Below are 27,115 nucleotides of genomic sequence, written 5' to 3'. Positions count from 1 at the left end.
AGGACAATGTTTTAATACAAGCCCTGTTTACTATGTTCCAGACCACGCTGGCAGTACTGTACAATGACACACTTTCTAGAATTCTTGACACTGTGATTCTTAGGTCTACAGATTACTAGAAGATAATGTTTTCCCCTTTATTTTGTTTGAGGTGTTTCCTATCTCCTCTAGATCGCAAATTCTCTCATTAAACCCTTAAGCGTTCACCTTGCAACACAAAAGGACTGTAGTCTCACAACACTACTGTAATATATATTAGAAGGTATCAGTATCAAAACCTACTGTACGCATTCAAGGAAAAGGAAGATTTACACAGTACTTTACAGTTCTATCTTCAACCTAACACAGTTTGTATTTAAAGCCACGCAGCCACTGTAAAGAACAGTAACAGAAGAGCTGCTATAATTAAGTTACTAATTTCTATTAAAAAACCCCTAAAAACATCACACAACAGTTTTTGGAGTGCAGCCAGTGTTGCTTCTCTTCCCAGGTGTTAATTTGATTTTATTATGGACACTACAGAAGATGACAATTGCAATTCACCATTCCTATTGTTCAGACACTACTGAGCAAAAGTGCTGCTCATGCTAACCTAACCATAAGCAACAACGAAAATAGCTAAAATCTGAGCAGTTTATTTAATTGGGAGACTCAATCACTTGAGATCAAGCACCCTTTTCCTCTTGCAAATTTGCTTATTTAAAACCCATTTGATACCTACTCATTTCTGAATCCCTCTGAGATTTATCTCAAGGGATTTGAATTAGTGTACTTCTCAACAAGCCAAGTCCTGCAAAAAGAGACACATTTAATGAAGAATGAACTATGGAAGAATACGAGGGTCTTTGTCCCAAGATGCCATAAAAACATATCCTGTAGGGCTTAAGAAGGATTTATTTAAATGTTCTGAAAGTGTTACTGAATTCAGTAATAATTTCTATATGGAAAATTTACTGACATACTCAAATACAGAGACCATGACTGTCTGCTTTTTGCTGTAATTTTCTCAGGATGAAGGTGCAAAGCAACTAAAGGATTTACCAAGTTATGTCTCCTTTACATTCTGGGTATCAGAATCCAGATCACAGACCCTCCAGGGACCAAAATAAACGAAGGACACACTCTTCTCTGGGTAAATATATGAAACTGAAGAAAGGTTTTCCTAAGCTAGCTTTTGCTCTGAAGGATTTTAAGAGCATAAATATCCACAATGAAAATATAGGGCTCAAAAGGACCCAGTGCTACCTTTAAAGTTTGGAGACTAAAAAAATTCTCCTCTGAGAAAGTATCTTCAAAAACATCCGTATTAAGTTTCTTTGTTTCGAAGATGTAATAAAAGTAATTGCTGAAACCAAAATGCTGGACCAACTATCCGACTCTGTTATTTTTATGTCCTAGTGGTATTCAAGAAAAACTGTAACCCTATCAGAAATTTAGGGGTAAGTTGGTAGGAATTCACAGTATCAGGAAGGATCTTTTGACTAGGGTGCAGCTGAAAGGGGGGGGAAGAAACCCTTGACCAGTGCAATTGTTTAATTAAACTAAAAGAAAGTCTGTAATTCAGCACCAAAATACATCCCCTGAAGACAAGAAGTAACTTTTTTAAAATCTGAATTTGTGAGGCCCATTTTCTATCATTCACGAGAAAAAAATAGGAGTTACCAAGATTTCTGATGTCCTGGTATTTCATTAATGAGCCCTGCCATGACCACCTCAAAAACCAGACGTGGCAAAGAGCTTCTTCCCTCTACATACAAAAACTGAACATACACGGAAAAAATATTTGTTCCTTTTATCTTGGGCAAACTCATTTAATGTTGGTGACTGCAGCATTGCAATTAGCATATCAGTACCATTTCTGAAGATAACAATGCACACAATTTTAATACAAGAAAGAAATTTAATAAGAATTTAAGACATTTAATGAAGAAGTTGAACAGTCCCCTAATCATTTTCATCTCACTTCTTTTGAAAGCTTTACTTTGGTCGAGTATGAAAAAAGAAGCAAAACTGAACACTCAAATCTATTATCAAGTAGAAACTTGCCCATCTCAAATTTACTCTTTCTACTGCATATAAAATGAATTAATCATTACTAAAAAACACAGAAACACTACTAAGCATTTGAAATTTACTTATTTTCAGATTGCTTTCAATCTTGGTCCCTTCGTCCCCAAGAAAGTGAGTTAATAAACAGCACAGGCATTAAGTATGTTACTCTGATAAAATTAAGAACTGCACAGTCTTTTGTATACTTGTTCTTAATATTTCATGCCTTCATTTTTCCACCTTGAAACCCATAAGTGATTTTTACTTTTCAATAGACAATTTGCAGGCATTCTTGAAGGCCTGTATTTTCCTACATTTCTGATTAAGGGTGAAACAGTCTTATCTAGAATAACCATAGTACAAAACCCAAAGCATGGGTTCTCCTTTACAGTTGCTTAAAATTTACTTCCTTTATTACAAAATATAGTTGGTTATTTAGCTAGAAAAGCACAGGTAACCATGTGAGATGCATAGATAAAACTGATTTCTAACATACAAGACATAAAATGATTTTTGTAAATATAGAATATACATCCTTTACATTTTCTTACTAGCACAAAGGCATAAAATTAAATTTTTTGCAAGTTATATGAAAACATCAAGTCAGTTACGACAATTTCATTTTTAATACAACCCATTCCATTCTATTTCATATATCTATCCTGTTTCCCTCTTTTCTGAAAAACGCACTCCAGCTCTAGCAAAAAGCATGACTTAGAAATATCCCATACAAAACCACAATATGATTATTAGGGTACCACAAGAGAAAACACACAATTCAGTATTTGGAGATGTACTTAAATGTGTGCAGGTTAAGAACTACAACTTGAGTTTTAATCAAACCTTTCCACAGAACAGTATGTCAAACAGTAGACAACAGTAGCAGGATGTATTGATTAACAGCGACAGGCTCCCTACAGCAAATCATGTCCCTAATACCAGATTCGGAGGGCTTCTCACTTAGGGGGTTCTAAAAGCAATCCCCATTGTTTATTCAGAACATAGTGAAACATCAGTAGAGACATGCTTCCTCATTCTGGGGAGGTAAAAAAAACTCCTGTACCCCTGGTTTTTAAATTTAAAACTGAGAAGACGAATATACATTTATGTGGCCTAACACATTGAGTTAAATTTTATGCTTCTTACTGCGAAAAGGTGCAAGTGACTGTTTACCTTAGAGAAGGTAGGTACTTTGTTTTCTCTTTGAATGTGACTCATTACGTGTTTTCTTTTCTCTTCCGATCGATACACCCTTACTTCTTCTTCTCCCTTTGCTGTTCTCCATTCTTCCTGCCTACTGAAAAAAGAAAATTGAGATGTCAACTTTAAAGCAAAATACTACAACTGAGAGGATCTATTCTAAATCAAGAAATAAATGTTCAACATTTATAACATTCTTTGAACAGTAGTTCTTCTCTTTACAGTCAGAACATGCCTTCAAAATTACCCTTTCTGAACAAAGTAAGATTTCAATCTTATTTCAAAAAGCTAGAGCAGTTCATGTATGATTGTGGCTAGTAGGGTTTTTTGACTTACTGATGTTAAGTATTCATCACAAGAGTTAATTACTTGAACGAAATAAATTTCAGTTTGGAAAGAGAAATTCAGCTCAGGCACCTAATGGATTAGATCAGTTTCCCAGCTGTAAAATGCCGTATAATGGCAGGAACAAATGGAGTTAAAACAGACTGTAATCTTCGCTACAAGTCAGAAAACACTGAGGCAGCTAGATCCCATTACACATACAAGTTAAATTACTCTGTCATATGTTAAATGGTCATTTTTTATTCACAATACTTCTAGAATTCCAAGATTTTTCAAGTGATATGCAAACGACAACTGATTTCAAATTGCGACTGATTTTATAAGAAATAGGAGACCACAGAATAGACAAATATCACACAAATAGTTCTATGACAATGTGAATTCCAAAACTGTTCAATTTAATTAAGTTCACCAAACTAAAATTCACTGCAGACTTGGCCTATGTTTACCTGGCCACACCAGAAGACAGTTCGGGCACAACAACCCTTCGACTCCAAGCCACAAGGTCCCGCTCAGTGGCTATTTCACTTCTTGGTGCATTGCTATGCATCTGACGCACACCTTCAATTTGTCCACTACGTCTTAATCCTATATTTGGTGGCGAATGTACTTCTGAGGTAGAACTTGCAGATCCTAAAAAGTCAAAAAGTGATAGTTGTACCTGATCTGAAATGTTAAGGGAAGCATTTAAAAAGAAAAACTCAAAATGAAAGGGAAAAAAGAATTTTACTTAATCAATTACTTCAAAAGAAATCAAGTATTAACTGAATATAACTATTTCAGCAATTTCTATAGCCACCACGACACACAGACAGCTATTGGGCTGCAGCACCCTGTTTAAAAATCCACATTGAAAAGGAGCAGATGTATCAACAATCTGAAGTGAAGCAAATGTTTCATTGGTTTGCTTTTCTTTAAAAATGCTTTTGAAAACATTTATGTGAAGCTGACTATTGCTACTGCACTCTAGAGCCGTATTATAAAACAGTGAGCTATCTCACTGAATCAGTGTATTCCTTAAACAGTCTTCTACGTTCAAAAAAACAAAGCCACAACACTGGAAAGTATTAGGAATCCAAGCTGTAAAATTTATGGACAAGAAATTGAAATGGTCAAAAGAAAAAAAAAAAACCCACAACCAAAAAAACCCCGCAAAACCACACACATGCAGGATCCTTCAAACACCTACACTGTAGCAAAATTACAACATATTTCCACATCCTTCCACACACAAGTTCTTCTTCCTTACTCAGGTGGATTGCCAACCATGATTTTTTTAAGCATTGCAAACTATCGTGTAATCTAGTGCAAGACACTGAAACATGGAACAGCTGTACTGAGAAACAAGCAGCTCCTTCTTCCTTTCTCCCTCCTATTTCCTTATTTGAGACAATTCAGATTTCAATCAAGTAGGTGGCCAATTCCAGATTAAACGGTAGGGTAATTACTTCTAAGGGAACGCAGCTGCTGCAAGTTCCCTGAGTGAGCAGACTGTAACTTTAACAAAGGTAAATTTGTAATGTTAAGAATCCTGAGATTTTGCAGACAGGTAAAAAAAGATGGGAAAGCTGTTACATTTTCTATAGTTCCATACCTCCTTTCTAGTAGTTCAACAAATTGCACAAATAATGCACAATAATGTGATTTAATTTTTTTGACTCTCAGCTGTTTCAATGTAAAAGCCACAACACACATCCCCTAGTAATCTACCTCTGCTTATCCGGCTGGTACTGCCGGTTCCTGCCTCCCCAGAACGCCTCTGGTCCTGCTCTTGCTGAAGTCTTTGAATCATGCTATCCAACGGACTAACTTCTTGATTTGCTTGTTGACTAAGAACTTGATTCAATCCTGTGAAGTAAAATATACAAGAGAACAACACACAAAGGTTGATTTGAAGAACCAAATGTTACAAACAGCTCATCTAAGTTTTACCCTTGAAACTTACAAGTACAGTATATAATCACATGTGTAAGTATAGGCTAATGCATATTTTTGTTAACAGCCATTTTTTAAACCAGGAGAACCTTTTTCTTTATATTGAGAGCATTATATTTTCTGGAGCAGGGTCAGGACCATCACATGCCACTCCTAATAAAAGTTTAAATTTGATCAAGTGCCAGCAAGTCACAGAAGCTTAATACAACTGTTGTTTGTCAGCTTAAGCAATGTAAATTGTTCAAATGTGTGCTTAGCCTGCTTCAAATGCATTATAAAACACTTCAGTATAAACTTCAGTGGAAGAACTACATCAAGAAGGTCTAACTGAATTAGAAAAGGATTATCTATACTGGAGAACAGCAAGCAGTAAAAATGCCTGATGGAGCTCCACAGAGGCATAATGAAGACACAGGTTAAGTAATGCTAATTTTCTTTGGTATGTAGAGCAGCCAGGAAACCTCCTTTTGGGTAGGTCTCTTGAAGAAAAGACAGGAAATAGTTCACACAGAAGTGATTACAAGGTGATAATACTGTTTCTGTGCAGCAAACAAAAATACAGCAGGTAAGCATAAACAACACAAAACCTCTTTTCATACTCACAATGGTCACAAAAAAATTAGAGAGGTATGGCAAAAAAGGCAAGGATTACAGTACTGATTTGAAAAGGAAGTCAGATATCTCCACATGGAATAGTGAGATAGTGGAGTGGAGTGGTGGGAAGCTCTGGTCAAGAGAAGCAGAACTTGCAAAAACTTCTAATGAGGGATGACAAAGTTCAAAGAAACAAGCTACAGAAATTATTTTTCCAGCACGATTCCAAAGAGATATCATATAAACTGCACTTTCTGAGATCAAATACAAGATATTACAGTAATTGTGCTATGAAATGAAGAGCTTTGATTATGTGGCTAGACAGAAGCAGCCATCTCTTAATAGAAGTTGGTATGCAGAAAGAACATAAATATTTAAGATAGTGCTCTCAGGGTTTCAAGGTTATTGTAGTTGACGTCAACTTCCCTAAAGCAGCAGAAGCTTGGAATCACGGAATGAGCTCTGTTATAACCACAGCTGGATGTCTTCTGACTCATGTAGCGAGACAGATTTATTTGGTGATCTCATGAGCAGACATACTGTCTACTGAAAACAATGGGAAATACTACCCAAGAATGATCTTAAATAAGGAAACTGCTACCTAAACAAAATGAATGTTTTTTATATACCTGGCTTGTGAAATTTTGCCTTCGCAAGTAACAGCACGTATTTTTTAAAAAACAAAATAATAAAGACACTGGTATATATTTGATTTTTTCAAAACACTGTGTTTAAAGGAGATTCATGTACAACTAAGCAGTAAATCGAGCATGACTATCTGAATTCCCCTTACTGTTATAAGCCCCTACAGAAAACCTGACAAAAAATAAATTGTCAGTTCTCTGAGGGAGATCCACCAAATCCCACAATGAAGTTTCAGAAAGCAAGAAGCTTCCTTAGTGGAAGGGAACACATAAGTTACATGAACATAGTTTAGCTCTGCATAAGACTGCATATATTGTTGCTAAACAATAGAAGAAAAATGTCTTCTGTCTCTCCAAAATCTCTCTGGCTCTCTGTCATACGTTCACCAGAAAGGATTTTTTCCTTCTTACAGTTGCTTCTCAGGTAGCATTTCTTCCTACAATTTTGAAGGAAATATGGAAGTGCTCCTTAAAAATTATTATTTAAGTATTCAGTGGCTTGTGATCCTCCGGTCTACAAATGAGGATAAAGAGATCTTTTGGTAGCAACACTGTCAGTTAACCTTCCTGGAATGTCTAACACACCAGAGTCTTAAGTATGGTGTACACATAAGCCACTATTTACAGGCACAGTCAGTTGTCCTGTATTTTCAAGAATATCCAAATACTTAACAATGTTTTTGTTGAAATCATGTAAAGCTACTTCCACCAGTCACTGTTTGCTCATTCAAACTAATATCAAACTACTGACACATAACAAGTAGGCATCATTTTTACATCCCCAGCCATGTGGGCCACATTTAGGCAGTTTCCAACAGCCAGTCATTGGCCCAAAATAGGCACGTTCCTCCCATGTTGTGTGCATGGAGAATACAACTTTCAAGGAACTTCCTAGATTTTGCATCCTCATCAAGTCTTCAGAGTTCTCTAACCAAACCATGAAAGCTTAAGGTGAATGACTGCCTTCATCTAAAGAGGAAGAGGATTTTGCATGTTCCACATGTCCTCTCATTTTTCTCTTCTTGTAGGTGTTACCTGTTCCAACTGATCTGTGGAAGATCAGCCTACTTCCTACGTTTTCTGAAGTAGGAAATCTTACCCCAAAGAGATCAACTGAAAGCTCACTCAGCATCATACACTGTTTCAATAATGAAAGAAGCCCCAACCTAACTGGCTTTGTAGCATAAACTACTACTGACTTGATTGATGACAATACTGTAAGTGAAATTGTCACAAGCAATCAGTGCCAAGGACATTGCAATTCTTCCACACGACATGAACTACTATGCCCAGAATTTAAGAAAAAGGACGAAGTGAAAGGGAAAGTGTAGAACACCTGGAGGTAACTAGATAGGCTACTGTGTACTGAAGTGAAATTTTCCATACCTGAAGATGTCACTCCCATCTGAGGAATAAGCTGTTCCTCCCTGCAGTTCTCACGACCAGGAACTAGCCTTTGATACCTTGCAGGGTGAGGGTTGCCATCCACATCAACCAAAAATGGGGGAGGCATAAGGTGTGGAGCCTGCTGTGTCTGTTCATCCAGGACAAAGTTGTTGGCATCACGGATAAGGGGCCGATAATCACTATGAAAGAACATCTGATCTGCTATCTGTAAACAAAGTCATTTTGTAATTTTTTTAAAGAACCTATTAAAAAAAAGCATACAGAAGATAACTGCCAAAAGTATTTTTAACAATGTTAGTCATGGTCACTTTTGCAAAAACAAGGTTATAAGCTGCTCTGTTTATCTCTGTTTAAAGGAGAAAATTTAATGACTCCATCATTTCCCTGCCCACCCCCTCCCTCCCCCCCCTTTTTCTATATTACAATGCAAGGAGAATAATCCACTTTTGACGGTGGGGAGCATTTAAAGAACAGGGGAATGGGGCAATTTTTAACTACTTGAAGACATTTGACAGAACACAGCATGGACGTATTAAATAGGTTACAAATTTTCTTCTATACTCTGAATATATACTCTGGTAATGAAAACTGTGTCACAGACTTATGAGCTATGGTGTAGGAAGAAGAGGAATAGGAAAATATTTATCACATCACATCATTGCCAAGTATTTTAACACAGCAGCCAAACATATATATTCCTATTATAATGCTAGATATGTGAAAAAGTCTAGAGGATAAAATAAAGCTGATCTAACGTTGAATTCCTCAGGCTCAAAGTTTTCTTTTTTATTTCAGTCCACCTGCTCATAATTTATTTTAGATGACTTTCCACAGACACTCAAGACTGAGGAATTCTTTTGTCCAAACAGTATGCTCCATCCCTCACTGGCACATGCATCTCAGTATCGTTCAATCAGAAAGATATTGAACCGCAGCAGAAAAGAGAAAGAGAACAGAAGACAAGCTGATGTGTATAATACACATCCCAACACTACCTACTGGCAAGCAAGCCCCTTGGCAGCTCATGTACTCAGTTTAACTCCGAACAAGTAAATAAAATCATGAAATCTAATTTGCATGAATGTTGATCTTCAGTGCAGCATAAAAATGATCAAACAATTGACTCAAGGCATAGAGATCTCCAAAAAAATCTTGTCTTAGGAGTTAAAAGACAGGTATTTGAGCACAGACAGAGGAATGCCTAAGTTGTCATAAAATATACTCTGATTTCTGAAGACCGTGCTCTATCATGACCAATCCATAACATAGTTTCCAGCAACTTGTTATGCAGAAATCAGTAATGAAGAGGTTATAGCATCTACTCAAGAGGTCAGGTCTCTCAATGACAAAGTTCTCCTGTCCTGCATGTGAGAAGACCAGGAAGGAAAGATGACAACAAACATCTGTTAATTACAACATCAGAAAGCGCCTACATGCATCCACATGAGGTGGATAAAAAAAAGAAATCTAAAAAAAAGAAATCATAGGAATCATGGGCTCTGGAACCCACAAAAATTCAGAAAAGTAACAACAGGAAGAAAATTGGAAAGTTGCATGGAAAGATGCAATGGCAAGGAATTTACTTCAGGGATTCAAAAGGCTACCCTTACAAAGTGTGTATGGACAATGTGACATCCACTGCAGTAAGAAGCCCTGACTGGATGAAGCCTTGTTGCTAGATTCTCTGGTAACTTAACGGGTGCTGAATGAGAAAGATACAAGCACTTTCATGTGTCTGGCTGACAGAATCAAGGCCTGCTTAACAACTTTGTTCCTTCAGCTCAATATGATAAAGATACAGGTCCTCTAGGAGGACTTACAATTTTCCCTAGAATCATAATAGTAGAGTATCCAGTACTTTCACCTAGTGTAAATTTTCCTATTAAGTACGTCCCACATGAGAAAGAAGATACTCCAATGGCATGATCATACAGACTGAGTTTTAATGTGCTGTGATTTGGCTGTACAGTGTTGTCTGCATCCCAGGTTTTGTAAGCAAAGGGAAGATCTGAAAATCCTTCCTTAGATTCAGTCACCTCTACCAGAATAGCCTCTAGTGCAAGATCATGAGGGACTTCTTTGCAATTACCATTCTGCGTACTCTTTACTGCAATCAAGTATGGTAGAGAGAGTAAACAACAATTTTCTACTCCACGAGGTAAGAATGGCATTTCATGAAGAACCCAGGCTCAGACCAACTCTCAGGTAGAATGTCCCTACTAGAACCTGGGGCAACAATCTTATCCTCAGAGTGTCCCAAGTCCTGAGAAAAATCAGAAGAATTAGACATTTCTGAGAATCTTAAATAGCTATGTTCAGCAGAAAACCAGTTAAAAGTACTAACAATCAGACCTATTTCTTGCTATACCATTAGAGATCAAATTTGTGACAATAAGATACTAAACCACCGTTAGCACATAGGAGTCCTCTGTACATATGACTTCACAAGCCCGGCTTGGGTTTCAGTGGGAAAGCTCTCCCCAAGGTCTGAGCTCTACAAATAGACTCTCCCTCAGTAACTACACTACACGTTCAGTACACTCAGTTTCTCCAAATGGGCAGACCTACACAAATGCAAAGAGATTTTCTCCACTACTGCACCAATGTACCACACAGGAGCTGTCAACTTGCAACAAAGGACTGTGGTTTGGGCAGTCTATAGGAATTAAAGCCTTAAAAAGCTCAAGGGTCTAGTCCAATTGAAGATTTAAAATCAACAGAAAGGTATCTTATGCATCCTGGACAAGTCTCCACCTAAGCAAGAACTTCTGAAGTGCACATGCCCTGTTGACAGTGAGCTCAGCTCATCCCTGATGATCATCACACACACTGAAATCTCAGCTGAGAGTGGCTCAAGGTTCCCTCAACCGGGTCAAATAACAAAGGAGCTCCAAACAAGCAGCAAATGTATTCTCCACCACTGCCCCCCCCCGCAATTACTCCACAAAAACATGTATCATCAAAAAAAAGGAAAAAAAAAAGAAAAAAGAAAACAAACAAAAACCACCCCATCACCTTCATCATGACCAAGATCACAATGGGGAAAAAATAAAAAAAGCCTGGACAGTGGTTCCAGTCAACTAGGAAACACAGATACTATCTGAACATAACACAAAAAAACATACATGTGGAAAAACAAGACCTTGATCTCTCAGCAGAGCTAACACTATCTCAGCTATAATCATTGTCCTGAGCCCAACTCGCAAATGCAGGAATACAGGACAGGTTACCACACTCCTTTCTTCTGTAAAAATCATTCCACAAGATGAATAGAAACCACTTTAAAGCCCAAAATCCGCAGGTCCTACCAGAGCATATTCTCAGAAGATGTCTGAAAAAAAACCCCAAGTATCTGAGGGTGAAAGGACAGAAAAAAGAATACCTGATCTCCAGCACATACCTATCTGTAGTTACATTTTTCCATAAAGCAGGTCAGACAAAAATGAAAGAGGAGATGGAACCAGACAAGAAAGAGATCAGAAACTTCCAAGTTGAGTTTTCTGGGAGTTGAAGACTGAGATTAAAGAGGTAACAAATGTAAATCCTATTTGCTCCCCTTTCTTCTGTGGTCAAGAACACCAAGATTGATTACCATTGGCACAGTAACAACTGGAGAGGATTGCTTTAAATCACCCAGTAAGTGAAAAATTTTAACAACATAATCTTTTCTCAGAGGCTGCAGCGAAAACCCCAAGAGAACAAAGGGTCTGTAGAATTCAAGAAGTGAAAAGCAATTGTTTTCATTCTTCAACAGATCTAATCCCTCACAAGGTAAATTCTCAAATGGCAGTGTAAAGGAAACTCCTGGTCCATCACAGCAAAGATAAAAAGGCTCTCAGTTTCAATTTCATTTCCAACATTTCTGAGTAGCAGTGGACTATACACTTCCAAAATGACTGGTAAGAAAAATAAGCCTGAACAATCCATGGACATGGTGAGAAAAAATGTTTCTATTACTTAGAGTAAAAATTACTTTATAGTAAAATCTATTACTAAGCTTTAGAGTTTGGAAGTGTAGTAACTCTGAAAGACAAAGACCTTGAAAATTATCTGATAATCCTGGTTTTCCTTGCTTGTGGCGTCTCTGCTCATTTGGTTTTTTTGGAATGGAATGGGAAATGCACAGCTAGTAATAGCTGAGGGACAGCAACAGCAGTCAAATTATAGTTGAGAGACAAGGGGGGGGAAAAAAATCCCCAATATGCAAATGCTGCAGTAACTAGCATCAAAATAAGAGCTGGAAGACTACAGAAAGAAATGCAGTGGCTTACACACAAAGATTAAAATTCCTTTTGCTCTCCCTCCTTCAGGCCCCTCTGCGTTGCTGTTTGCCAAAATGCTTTCAAGGCCAGCCTGAGTCCAAAGATCCAAAGCAGGAGGCAAGATCCAGAAGCCAGCACTTCACCAACAACCTTCAAATACCAGCTATCAAAAGCAGAGATGAAAATCCTGGAGCAGATGTGTCTCCTTAAGTCTTATAAAGAGGGAGAAGAGACACACCTCACCTCTTCCCTGGGTGGTAAAAGAAGAATTAGGGCCTGTGGGTACTCCAAACTATGTAACCTGTATGGTTCATAAGGCATGTTCATCCACAGGGGACAAAAAACACCACGTAACTTTACCATCACGAGGGTCTGTGGCAAGACACCCATACTTGGAATACACAATGCAGACTACGACATTAGAATAAACATGTAGTATTTTAATTACACAGTAATTGTGTGTAATTGCTGTGTAAGCACCAAGGCATCCACGACAGCAGAACTTCATTAGCAGACATAAAATTGTATCACTAGAACATATAGTACATTTATTGCAAACAACTGTCTCCCAGGCTATGCCGTGTTGAAATAGATAGCAGGAATTACTTCTATTACACCACACACCTGACCCCCCTGCTTTTTTTGATCTTAGGAACCAGAAAAATATTTAAAGCAAAACATTTAACTATTATCAATTCCACTGCAGTTTATTCACATTATCGACGTGGATCCATTAGTAGACACTTATAACCTCATCACTTAAGAGATGAGACAGTGACTGGGTAACTTTTTTAATTTTTTAAAATTATTTTTAACTTCCCATGTAAACAGCAGCTTAATCGCATGTTTCCATAGTTTAAAAAAAGACAATGAAAGAAAGCTCAATGTCAACAATAGGAATCTGAAACATGCCGTATTAATGGCTCAAAATTGTGTTAAGATACACCCTCTTGAAACGAAGCTCTGAAGGAAAGTTTGCACAAATGCATTCAACACAGACAAACATTTTTATTTTCATCTTGCACTGTACCTTGTCATATTTGCTACTGGAACCAAAGCCAAAAATCAGAAGGTGACCGTGAGAATCAGTACATGCAAAATGCTGTCCATCAGGAGAGCACTTGCAGTCAAAAACTGCACCATGTCCTTGTCCTTCAATCTGAAATACATCAACATACGAAATAATTAAGTTACCAGAAATAAAACCTTTTTAATTATGATTCTCAAAACTGTGGTGCTGATGTTGAAATTTATTATAAAATCTGTAAGACAGTATACTGCTAGATGGAAGTTACTTTAAAACATAGTTTACTTTTTAGCTATTCACATTTCAGTGAATTTTGTAATAATGCTCATGAAAGATGCCAAATTGATAGTAGTAGAAACTGACAGACTTTATCCACAAAGCAGGCACAGTATAGGAAGTGAAAATAAAAGCTTCCCCTTGAACGTCCTGCTAATGAGCCTAACCAGAGAGCTGGGTCCAGTTCAGGGCTTAGTCACTACACCCTTTCGATCCTCTGCCTTTTTGCTAAGCTAGCCCAGTAGCATTGGCTGCTGCGGTGTTTCAGAACACCTGCCTGCTAGAAAACGCGCTGACATAGACAACCCACATTACACAACTTAGCAACTGCCTGTTTCTGTAATTCCTACTCCTAATTTATTGGAGTGGGGGAGGTGTAGATTTGTGTAAAAGCTCCACTTTTTATAGGAGAACTGCAAAGATTTTAAAAAAGGAATTTTTACCTGATACTCATTTTCTGTTTTCCAGTTCCATTAAGCCAGAACAAATGGGTTTTTGTTTTTCCCTGCAACCTGTCAATCAAGCAGAGGTGACCAATCACCACTCTGAATTTTCATGTCTTCAGCACCTCTTCAGAAAGCCCCTTTCTATTCTCCCCAGCAAAGCACTTTTGCATTTTCTTTAAAGAGACACCAAACAAAGTTCTTTTCCTAACCGTGGCAGGCCTACATACTGCCAGAAAAACCAATGGTATTCAGCCTGCAGGCAGTAACACTATGCACTTCTGTAGCACCTTCCAGAGGCCATCAGCATTATTATAAAAAATTAACAAACCAAGCCTCAAAAAAAACCTGTGAAGTAGATACTGTTCTCACTATCTTACAGGCTGAGACAAAGGCAAGAAGTCTAAATCTTTTGCCCACGGTCTTAACACAGATCCACACCCACACCCCTGCATACCCCCCGCCAAGGGTAGAGTCTGCTACACCTATTACCAGTGCTTTCAGGTGTTTGGTAAAGGTCTTTCTTACTACAGGTACTTTCCATAAAAGTCAAGTGAGTTTCTGGATTAGCAAAAGAGGAAGATAAACCAATGCAAGTTTTATGTTCTATTTTGCCCATTATTCCAGAAGAAACGAATTCTTAACAAAGTATCCTATAGAGAGATGGAAAATAAAAACAGAGTTTCAAGCAAGTGACACTAACACCACAACAGCTAAGAACACATAATTAATTTAGGCTGAGCAAGATCCAACAACCAAGGCAAAGTTACAATTTTGTGCTGCTTTTTGCATGTAGAATGCTCACTGTATTAAAGGGAGACAGTTTGGGGAGGCAGGTGGAAAGGGGAAGGAACTTCAGGCCCAAGAATAAGCTTTGCAGATGTATAGTAAAAACCTGGAAAAAGAGTACTTGCATAGAGATTTCTGTTCCCTTTCACTTCCTCCAACAAAGGAAACATAAAAGTATCAAGCTTCCTAACACTGAAGTCCTTCAGAAATAGAATTTAAGCATTGTCCTAGAGCCTAAGATTTGAAGACTTTTTCCTTTACAAGGAAAACAAGGCATGTTGTGGGAAGAACTATTTGCTAACCGTGGTGAAGGGAAAAATAAGAAATAGAAAGGGGGTGGGTGGAAATCAGACTATTAAGATGATGTGGTTTTTTAATCCTTCCCAGCAAGAAATGGTTTGGATGGACCATTTTCAATAAACCCCTGGGAATTAAGAGTGTTAGTTGGAAGACATTCTTCTGTAAAGCAAAAGAATAGTGATTAACTATTCAGTGTTTAGTACAGTGCAAATAGTTTTACTCTAAATGTGGCCAGAATCTGGTTTTAAAAGTGCTTTTCGAAAGGACAGCAGTAAGACCTTTTACTACAACCCCTCAAGTCTGATGTACAATTACTTGGAAATAAAGATACTTAATATTATAAGAACAAGAATTACTGTTGGGGATAAGCTTCCAAGATAAAATTACTATTACAAATTAAAGGGCAAAGCCTGCCAGAGTGTGCTAACCAGTAAAATTTTTTTTAAACAAAAATATTTTTCGATTAATAAATGACATTTTACAATGGAATTTCTTCAATAATAAAGCTAACAGAGGATTTGGTCACTTGGAACAGAGACTAAATGTTAAGTTGCAAAAGGGGAAGCTGTAGTAAATCAGTGAAGCTGTAATTTCAGCAAGCTAGATAAGGGACTTGAGCAAGAAGGAAGCTGCTTTCCCCACTCCATTCCATTTAAATCAAAGATGCAGAAACTATATGAAGACTGTATCCTAAAGAAGATAAATCGTTTATTCAGTCTGGAACCTTTCCCTGCTGAATGAAAGGATATCAATGGTGAAGGGAAGAGACCACCCACAAAAACAGAAAAAGCGCTGGTCAATTAAGAGCTGTCCCAAGCTGTTGCCAAGAGTGAGTATGTTAAGATACTGCTGGTAGCAAAGCAAGTAGCAAGGACTCTTCAGCCACAAAGAGGGAAGAACCAGTGATGCTATACAATGAGGACTAAGTGAAGATTACTTCTAGTCTCAACCCCAAGAATTAAGCTATTTGCCCGTGTTTTCATTAACAAGGAAAGAGATGGACATTGGTACATCACGAAGGGAAGAATGTTGGTGAAATAAGAGAATGAAAAAGGGAAGTTATTCTTTTCCTCTCAGTTTTGAAGAGAGCTTATTCTTTTCCCCCAAACCAGGGAGAACAGAGTTGTGAAACTAATACACAAAGTAATATGTCTTAGATCCATAATTTATTGTATGAAAACAGAGTAGTATCACCTCAACAATAAGCCTTTCTGACCTGTTATCAATAAACAGTATGAAAGACTTAAAATCTAGTTTTTAAGAAAAGACATGGGAGAAAAATAAATAAATAAATCAAGTAACATGAAAATTAATCAAGAGGAGAGCATACCAGACAAACTTCGCAGACTTTCTTCAGTAAAATAACTGCTTTTTTTAATACCAAGAAAATGTAATTCTTTCAACCTAGCTAGACTTCACAGCCATGATATGGCACTGAAAACTTAGTTCAAATGGAACAGATTGTGATTAGTAGGTGAAATGCAGAGTAGGTAAACTTGCTAAAGAAAAGATAACATTTATTGGTTTTGCAAAGACATACAGAGCTAAAAGGATATTAACAGTGAAGTTCTGCAAGCCAGGCCTTTCTGTTAGTAACTACAGGAAAAGTAAGAGCCCATGGATGAAATGAACATTAGGCAATCATCCACTGACAACAGATTTGGGGGACGGCACAAATGGTATTGACGGAAGCAATTAAAAGCCAACAGGGCAAAATGCAATAGGCCATGAACCTAGTAAGTTATTTCTAATCATCTTACTAACATACTTGCTGCCAGAAAAAAAATAACAGAACTCAAGTCTACACACAGTAACACTATGCATTTCTATCATGCCTTCCAACACAAGCCATCAGCACTGTTTAAAAAGTCAGTGAACTAAGCCTCTACTAGTCTGAGGTAGAGAACATTCTCTCCTGCCCTTCACATTAAGAGACTGATACAGTTAGTTGGAAACAGAGGGAAAAAGATCACCGTGTATTCATTGCAATGCATCACATGTAATGCAACAACAAAAAGAAAACTATAACCCTAAAATATACCAGATTTATATCCAGAAGAGAAAAAGCACACATGCTAGACAAGCAGACAACGATAAGAACAAACTCTTCCAAAACAATACACATTAATTTTTGCTTCCCATGTTCAAGATAAGCAAATTCTAAATGGAACAGCTACAGAGAAATGTTTCCATTCATCATGATAATGGAAAACCTAAGAGCTCAGCTTCTTCACATGGACGCTAAGGAAAGAGGACTGTTTTGTGTGCATATACAAAAAGACCTTTAGCAGGAAGAGAACTAGTCTGCTTAAATGTATAGGAACAAATAAAGGTTAGCACCGTTCAAACTTGAAAACTGAAATTTGGATTCTAACGATCACAACAATGGTATGCTAGAACAACTTTCTAAAACTAGCAAAAAAGCAAAGTTAACTAATTGTTGTTAAAACAAATAACCTCTTTAATAAGTGATGAAACTACATCATAGCTACTCAAGTCAAATCAGTCCCTGAATATTCTGAAGTTCCTCTGCAGGTTTATGTTCTCCTTAGCTTTAAAGGAACAATCTCCTATCACAGCATGTTTCCATGGTAAGCCGAAAAATATCTACGGACTTTCTGCAAAGTTTGGAGATGTTGCTGCAGATTGGGAGGAGCAGAAAAGAACACTTAATTTTTATTAAGCCAGTTTAAAAAAAAAAAAATCTCTCAAAATCAACAGGGCTTCTACACTGCTTCCAGAAGAATAAGAAAGGATCAAATGGTAGGAAGAGGACAAGAAGTAATTAAGAGTAAAATGTTTATTATTCTATCTTCCTACCATCCAAGTCAGTTATCCATTCAAGAATGCTGTATTTGTCTTGAAAGAGAAACATATTAATGAAAAGATCTGACAGTTCACCCACCCTATGGATGCCTGAAGTTATATAAAGGCTATATAAAAAGTATTTACAGATTTTTTTTAAAAGGAATTTTTTCTTAATAAACATCCTGTAAACTCAATACCGGCTTCTACTTGGACTACTCGAGCATTATACTGGCTTTGCTCTTCAGGATGTGCTCTTTCGTACTATTCAAAAACACTTCAGTAGGACTACACACTGACTGATTAAAAAATAATGCATTTATAATCTTATTCTAACTCATTCTGTATTTCAGATGACTACAAAACCTGATCTAAAAATACAATGCCATATAATCCCAGCAAAACTGGAAGTCTCTTCAGATTTTACAAAGGCCAGAACATAAGAAATAACCGGTTTTAAATCTCTAGTTAACACTGGAGATTACAATACATTGTCCATATGAGTGAGCAGTATGCCTTTTCAGACATTAGGCCAAAAAAATCACCTCATGTGGCAGAAAATCCATGTACAGAGCATTTTGCTGAGCTGTCCTAGATGGAATCTGATCTTCCATGTTGTTGTTCTGATAGGGACTCCAATTTTTTGGTATGCCATTTAGGCTAAAACTAATCAAGTAGTTGCCAACAAAGATCTAGGTAGGCCATGCAGGCTGTAACTAATATGATAATGCTGTTAGGGCTTCAGAGTTTATCACATTGCATTGAAAGTAGAAGTAGCATTAGACAGTAAGGAACCGCATCGCACAGATCAGTGGAAGATCAGACCTCAGGAGATGGTGTAGGAAAAACATTAAGATACACAGACATAAAGAGGCATAGCATAGGAATTGCCTGTAATGAAGCGTCCACTCAGAACTAAAAATAAAGGACAGAGCCAACAACCAGCTCTCTGACGGAACAGGAGCACACAGAAAAATCTGATTGCAACTTAGTAGCCTCTGCTTGATTGACAATTTGCAGGAAGAAACCCTTTTGACCTGAATCAGTTGATGCCATAACACTGACAGTAAATTCTAAGCAAAACAAGGATTAAACTGTACTAAAACATTCAAGCAGTTATTAACAGGGAATGTGTGTCTCCAAATCCACAAAAACTAGACATCATTGACATTATGAAATACATTACTACTATCACCTTCAGGGGGGTTCCCAATTTTTCTCACTGATTTATATAAAAATATAAGACATGTGGGAAGAGGGCAGAGAGACTTGGGGGTGGGGGGGGGCAGGAAACAACCAATGCATCACTGCATCCAGATGGTCTGATTCTTTAACCGTAGTGCAGACTCTCTATTAACTTCAAGTAGAGTCAAAATCACACCCGCTACAATTTCCATTGTAGAAATCAGAAAAATTCTTATGGGCTGCTTGAACTTCACCTTTTTATGGTCATGTTTTGTCTATGAAAATTTCAGTCACTGCTTATACCAATAGCTTCAAATAAATCTACAATATATCCAAAGCTCACAAAGCTAAGAAAGTGTCTCCATTAAAAATTTTCAAAAGGATACATTAAGTGTCAGAAAGTTGAGGTAAATGTATAAGCTTGAAAAAGGACTGTGCAATGCAACTACCATACATCCTATAAAGTAACCAAAGGACCTACTTGGAAAGAAATGCATGGAACCAGGAGTAATACCAGACAACTTTACATTAATTAGACAACCAGCTAGCTACAGACTTGGGGAGAAAAAGACTCAGACATTAGCTTCAGCAATCTTGTCCTTATTTCTTAAGGTCTATGAGGCCAGAACGTTTAACCTTAACACCAACATGTGGATTATTTTTTTTTAAAACTCTAAAACATTTATCTGCATTAACAGTTTTACACAGATTAACTAGTATCTGGCTATGAAAAGGCATATATTCACCACAGTAACTTCAGATAGTGAACATAAAGCAAAACTAGTATGAATGTATCCACTTGCTTCAAGTTTTCTCACTGGATGCATGGCAGTACACATTTACCATTTCAAAAACCAAGCTTAATGTTTTAAATACAACTATTTCTTTGTTATACTATATATAATTTCCTGATCTTGTGCCAACATTTCTCAGAAGCATAACCTGTTTCATTAAGACACCATTTGAAACAGCAGCAGCACTTTAGAGCTATACAACTATAATCATCACGTAACCAGAAGAGGGTGGCGTTACAAGGTAGGTTAGTATCTGCTTGCTGATTCTACTACTCCATTTGTTTTCAAGGGCAATCAAATGAAATAAAGGAATTTCAGAGATCACCTTCAAAACAAGCATATCAAATCCATTTTTTGTTTCCTCAGCACAAGGCTTCTCAAGAAAGAAGCAACCTGAAAAAGAAAACTATGGACCAAAAAAAGTCACCTTATTTTCCTTTTACTATAGCACAGTCGTAAGAGCTTGGGTCTAAACTTTGAGACCGGTTAGGAAATCAAGGGACCTAAAAATAAGTTTGTGAGCATTCACAAACAAGTTCTATTATTCTGGTCGTATGAAAGCATTACATACTTCACTGCATAAAAAGTTAGAACCTAGTCTAATGAATGCTACTGCAGCAGAGTAACAAGGTTTTAATGAGCAGTCCCGCAACATCACAAGATTCTTCCAACACACGTTTCCTTCTACCTAACTTTTCCAGTGGTAACTGTTAGAAATACAGTCATGTTGTAATCCTCTAAGCGTGAAAAGCAGATACTGGAGTGTTATCTTCTTAAGTACAGACACAGAGATCTTCTAGTGAAATAAAACTTTCATTCTTCATAACTATTACTTCAAGAATACCCAGACATAACCACTACGGCTTTTAAAAAATGTCTATCAAGCTTTATTTACATGATTCCCTCGCTTCATGTACATGACACAGACGTATAGAGATTAAAAAGGAAATTTTAAGTTAATTGATAATTAAAGTAACAATATATAGTCCTTCCTCTAAAAATTAAGTAACACTGAGAAAGGCATTATGCATGTTTGCTTGAAAACTACATAAACAAGCTGTGGTATATTTTCCCTTTTCAGGTATTTTCCCTTTAATTTGTGGTAAAAAAAAATACATTGTTGGTCACACTAAGTAGCTGGTCTTAAGTCTTGCTAAGACATCCTGAACAGCTTTCTCCAGTACAGCTCTGCATTTTTGTATTTCAGATAACAAGCACTGTCCCATCAAATCCGAGACGTCATTACAGAAGCCAACCCAAGCTTCTGGTCAACTTGGTAAGACAGTGTAAGACATTCAATGCTGTGCAAAAGAAGTCATAACCCAAACAATTCTATAGCTAAGAAGTTTGCAGTTTCATTAACATTTTTACCCTGCTGCAAGGCAACAAGCTTTTGTGGGTTTGTGGTTTTTTTTTTTCCTTTCAAAGATTAACTTGTGCAGTACTTTCCTAACTCCAACCAAGAACATAAGCAAAAGATCAGCCTACAGGTTTGTTAGTTCCACTGATAAAGTAACTTATGCCTGTTTGTACTGTATGTTCAACAACAGTTTATATTTAAGTACTTTGAAAAGTTTTTCAGTACCAAGAACTTTAGAGTTGCTGTTCCCCAGTAACGTACCTGTTAAGGGGATCGATTACATTTAAGTTTTGATGTGGCAATATAATGCAAAGTCAAAATAACTTTATCATGCTGAAAGGATCCATAACTATTTACGTAAGGTTCCAGTAAGATGTCCTTTAATCTCTGAACTCCAACAATGAAAAGTTTTATCATCCCCACTTTTCTTTCAGCTGTCACAAATTTTTAGAAAAAAAAAGAACAAAAAAGGAAACATAACTTTGTTTATGCAGCTAAATCCAGAATTCATCCTAAAATCACAAGTAATTTGCTTCTGGGTTGACAATTTTAAATGAAGTTGGACAAAATCACGTATTACTAAATTGGTATTAAAATTGCAACTGCAAAAACTTAACTTTTTAGAAAATCGACACTTTTCAATTCAGCTGCTTACACTGTACTTGTTTTAATGTATGGTTTTTAATACAGATGGAAGAAGCCATGCTCATCACACTAGCCAAATCTTTGAACAAGCTATTTAAACACTTTTGTGTTTATTTCACAAAATGTTAAGTCCTTACTTTGTTTAAAAAATGTTCATACTTAAGGTCTAAGTTTCATCATGTGTTGCTAATTAATAAGCATATTGGAAAGAACACATGCAAGTCATAAGCTTTCTAGTTCTGGATACAACGCCTATTTATATAAACTGTAAGTAACATATTTTACATGAAAGCACGGGACTAGTCATCATGAGCTTCCAACAGAAAAGTACCTAGAATGAAAACAAACAGCTAGGATTCTGGTACAGAGATCTAGATGAAACTATTAAAAAAACAACCAAACAAACACACAATTTTCTTCTAGGACCCCTGAAAACCTGTAAGAACCTCATCCTACCTTACAGCGACTACAGCTATCAAAAACGTTGTCCTTCTAGGTCTCAATGAAAAAGCACATCTTCGCTCCAGGATCAGAGTTTTTCAAAACCAGCCAAGAAATGCAACTGCACCCTACATCTTCTCCAGCACTGATGCAACAGGCAGATCAGCCTGCCCCCCTCAGGCTTTGCAATTTTAAAGGTTTCTTTTTTCTGATGGTTTCCATAAAAGTGGGACAGAGGGCAGAACGACAAACACAAATTCAAAGCAGTAACTGTTACACTGCTGCAAGAAATCATCCACTATTCTTAAAGAACCAATCTGGTTTCCAGGGCAAGCAACATTTACACAGTGACACAGAGAATAATGGTGCTTCTGGGAGAGATTACAGTTTTTCTTCCACAAATGTAACAGAGTTAGTTGTCATTTCAAAGGAAACTGAAGGTGGGATAGGAGGAGAACAGGTTCCATGAGGAAATTTTTTTCTTCCTCCTCTTCAAAAAGAATAGGAAAGTTGCTTCAAATGACTAGATTACAGAGCTCGAGTTTTAATGCATTTCTGAAATACGGTGTTCTACGTGCACCGATGAAAATGTGCTTTGGCATTTAGAAAAAAGACTCATCATAAAATTTGCAACAGCTGGAGATATATAGCATGACCTTTAAGTGTCAAAGGCTAAGGTGGCTTAGCCTTTCAGCAAGTCACATAAAGTCACAAAGGTAGAAGGATTTTGAATTATTCGGATCTGTGAATTTAATTCAAGATTGTAAAGACATTCTTTTTGTATCAGTATTTCAAAGCATTATTCAGAACATGATGAAAGGACTAAGGCCACCTTTACACTGAGTTCAAAGTGGGTTCCAGAACTACCACCAACACTTTGTGTTGCAAAGAACAACGTAATACATGACATTGCTCAGAAAGACTGTCTTAGGGCTAAGGTAACAAGAATCTGTCCAAACGAACTCTTCACAACCACTAGGAGGAACACACTAAGATTAGAAGTAAGCAAAAGTCCGACCTTAACAGATGTTCAGGCACACAGAGGGCCCCTGAGGCACACGAATCACGTCAGACATAAGAAAGCCTACTACCGGCTACAGCCAAGACTGACTTCTCAAAGATGCAACTCACAATGAGAGTCAATCCAGTAAGACAGAAAAGCAACACCTAGTCATGAAAGATCTTTGGTTTTTTGTTTTGTTCGGGGGTTTTTTTGGAAATCTGTTGACTAGGAGAACCATTTTTTATTTAAAGGAATCAGTATTCCTACTTGATTGATTTCCAGATTACACAGGGATTTCTTAAACACCGGAAGGCTAGTCTTTATCCACTAATATACAAGCTTCCCGGTGCAGTAATTGCAATGCCTACTTACAAAATCTGCTGAGTCAGGTATCAGATGCAGGCAAAGCGATTACATTCAAAGATACAGTTCAAAAATCCAATATTCTACAGTGACAAAGATTGTAAAAATGCTTGCTCTCCCCATGTCTTTCATTCTTGCTACTGTAGTACAGTTTTCATACTTTCAACAGCATACTTTTATGTAACTGCAGTCACCGTATGTTCCTGCAACTGTTCATAAAGCTATGCTGTAAACTAAATTATAAAAAAAGGAAAAAAAAAAAGAAAAAAGAGTGAGAGAGAAAAAGAACAGAACTACAGGCCTATACATATCCTGAAATCTTTCTTTTAGGAAACTTTTTTTAATATTCTTCTACAGGGCAGCCCACTCACAGGACAAGAACAATCAGCTTTACCACAGGAGAAACCTACACTCTAAGGCTCTAGACAGAATGCCTTTTGCAAGCAGTCTGAATCAGCTGCGCTCAGCCCTGAGAGGTACTGCTTAAAGAAAACTACCTAAGTCCAAAAAATAAAAATCAAGGGCAGCACCGTAACACCACAAACCTATTTGGGGTCAGATTCAAGAAACACCAATACTTAAATGTCCAAACTGCCAACACCAACAGAACGGAACATCAGTACTTAATGTTCCAATTGCAACACCAACAAAAACCCAGTCACCGTATCAAACAAAAACCCCTGCATCCACCTAACATTACTAGGCACCTCCTTTTTCATCTGGAAGATTTTTAAGTCCCTGTAGTTTTCTTTTTCCCCTCATACATTCTCAGAATTGAGAAACTTCTGGTTAAAGCCTACAGGAACTACAAGTGTAAGGCTAAGCTGCAGCACATACCATCCAAGTGCCAACCCTGGCATTCCTAACAAACCAACAACGTCAGGTCTATTAAGTAGTAACTTAGTGAGAACACCTGAAAGAAAACAGATCATATGACAACTGAGTAGTGTACAGACTTTATTTATGACCTAATTGAGCACTAATCCTGCAAGTTCAAGAGCCTGCCTGAAGCTTGAGGCTAAAAGCCATTTCTACCACTTTCTTAATTTACCTAGAACATTATTTCCATACCCAAGAAAACAAGTCTAGCAGAAGTACCTAAACCCGCAAGCTACAGATTCATGCCTCTCCACAGCGACACAATTTCAAGAGAAAGCTGGGTAAAAGTCCTGCCTAGACATTTATAGCTGAGATGCCCTCCTGGGTAAGTGGCAGATGTTGAATTGAACACCTTGCTACCGAGGAGAGAACAGAATCTAGGTCTTCCATTTCCCATCTCAACAGCTTAACATTAGTTAAGACAATCCCAAAAGATGACTGCCACCTGCTCCTGCGCCCTCCTTTTAGAAGAGCAGGGACCTCCCTCAGTTACTGCCTTACCACAAAAGGGATCCAGATGCCTCATTACGGCTTTGAGTAAGAAGCTGCATTTCAAATATATCTCTATGTACATTATCACACAGTGCCTTTCACTAGACAGCCCACCAGTCAGTGTATTTTTTTTCCCGGATCATCCACTAAGACACCTAAATCTCACATACTGCTCAATAAACTGAGGATATGGTAAGGTACTGCATTCCACTTTGGAGACTAAGGACCTTGGTCCCCAATAACTTAGGTGCCACAACAGTCAAGTTCTTCAGTTAATCTAGGCCCTGGGTAACGAGGCACAATTTAAAGATTTACAAAGGTCTGTGCTGTCCTTCTGTAGCAAGACACTATTTTTGTGAATATATAAGCTCTGAAACAGCTGGCTGCAGCAACCACTTAAGGTTTATTACCCTGTATCTTCAGAAGTCTGCTAAACACTTATTTGTACCCGGGAAATACAGCATGAGAAACTGCCCTAATATTACAACACCAAAGTCATGACCTCCTTGATTCCTTGGAAAAACGAATGACAAAAATACACTGAGAACCTGTTTTTCATTAGCAACTGTATTAAGTCAGGACTGGCACGGATATTACACAGGCCATAAAACAACAAGTACCTGTATTTGCACATATTTAAAACCATCCCAGGTCTTACTTGCTGCATCTCAAAATTCCCAAAAAACTTTAACCCTCTCACACTTTTGATATTTCTACGGCAAATCTCACTCTCTAGGGTAGTGAACACATTTCCCTGAGAGTCTACCTGACTCAAGTCACTGAAATAAGCCAGTTTCGAATGCCCATGACCTCCGACGCTGAGTTATGGCAATACTTGCAGAACTAGATCAAATACAGTGAAGACTACAGGTGAAAACGTGGAATATATAAAATATATACATGCTTACTGGGAGTCAACCCATGTGTGTAGACAGTGTGTAGACTGATTTTACTATTAAAGACAAAAATCTGGCAAACAGACCAAAGATGCTTCAAATAAATCAACTAGCACAGTCACAGTTAAATAGCAAACCTTAAGTTTAAAAACTAGGGAGAGGATGTTGTGTAGGACCACCAGAGTGGCACCTATCTGTAACCAGCAAGGCACAAATAAACTTTGATTCCACCATTTAAGTTAAATACAAACCAAAAAGTGTATTTGGTTACTATGGCTTTGCAAGTTCACACTCACTGACTGGATAAAAGGAATTAAGTTTCAAACTCATTGACACTGCTTGCATCCCTTGAATTTTGATTTTTTTTTTTTATGCTGACAATGAAGGAATTCAAGCAGGGGGAAGGAAACAACTTAAAAATACTCGACTCTACTTTAGGGAGTTGCCACAAGGCTTTAAATGTACCACAATTTTTTTTAAGGAGCTTTTGTTACAACAAAGTCATCCAGTGCTAGTTCTGGTACCACAAACACTGTTTTGTCCGGCAATGATAATAAGAGGTTCTTGAATAATAAAGCAGGTTAAACTCCCAGGTTTGGTTTCTCCAGATGATGTTCCCTGTCTGATCCAAAAGAATCCAATCTGTAAAAATTTTCCATCCCCTGAACACAAATACTGTTTTTCAGAAGTATGAGATGACATATTGAGCAAGTAAATGAAGGCAACAATGGTTATCAGAATAATTAAATAGTGGTTAATCTAATGATGTTCCCAGCTGATATGCCAGTTAGGAAACTGGGAGAAGACTGGCAGGTCTGTATGTATCCATAACCTCCCTTAGTAAACCACAACACTTAACATTTGCAGCCCTGTAGAGGTGACTATGCAATCAAGTCTCATGGTCTAGAAGCATCTCCCCCACCAATCATCTATGAAAACCTCTAATTTCCACCCATGTCTTTTTGAAGCATCAGACATGGA

The 27,115-nt window shown here is 37.4% G+C and overlaps 1 protein-coding gene across 1 annotated transcript in view; it reads right to left on the bottom strand.

The window, feature by feature from the left end:
* The window catches only part of PHIP (pleckstrin homology domain interacting protein), a 116,415-nt gene that overhangs the window by 39,569 nt on the left and 49,731 nt on the right, over positions 1-27,115 (bottom strand). The window contains exons 16-20 of the mRNA XM_059835913.1: positions 13,467-13,595; positions 8,154-8,379; positions 5,305-5,442; positions 4,044-4,227; positions 3,223-3,346 (exon numbers count right to left, since the gene is read on the bottom strand). Coding sequence (XP_059691896.1) covers positions 3,223-3,346; positions 4,044-4,227; positions 5,305-5,442; positions 8,154-8,379; positions 13,467-13,595 — 801 coding nt within the window. The remainder of the gene's footprint in view (positions 1-3,222; positions 3,347-4,043; positions 4,228-5,304; positions 5,443-8,153; positions 8,380-13,466; positions 13,596-27,115) is intronic.

Source organism: Gavia stellata, chromosome 2 (genome assembly GCF_030936135.1).
Source record: "Gavia stellata isolate bGavSte3 chromosome 2, bGavSte3.hap2, whole genome shotgun sequence".
Classification (NCBI taxonomy): Eukaryota; Metazoa; Chordata; class Aves; order Gaviiformes; family Gaviidae; genus Gavia; species Gavia stellata.
The sequence above is the reverse complement of the archived record's forward strand: the minus strand, read 5'-3'. Positions and strand labels throughout refer to the sequence as shown.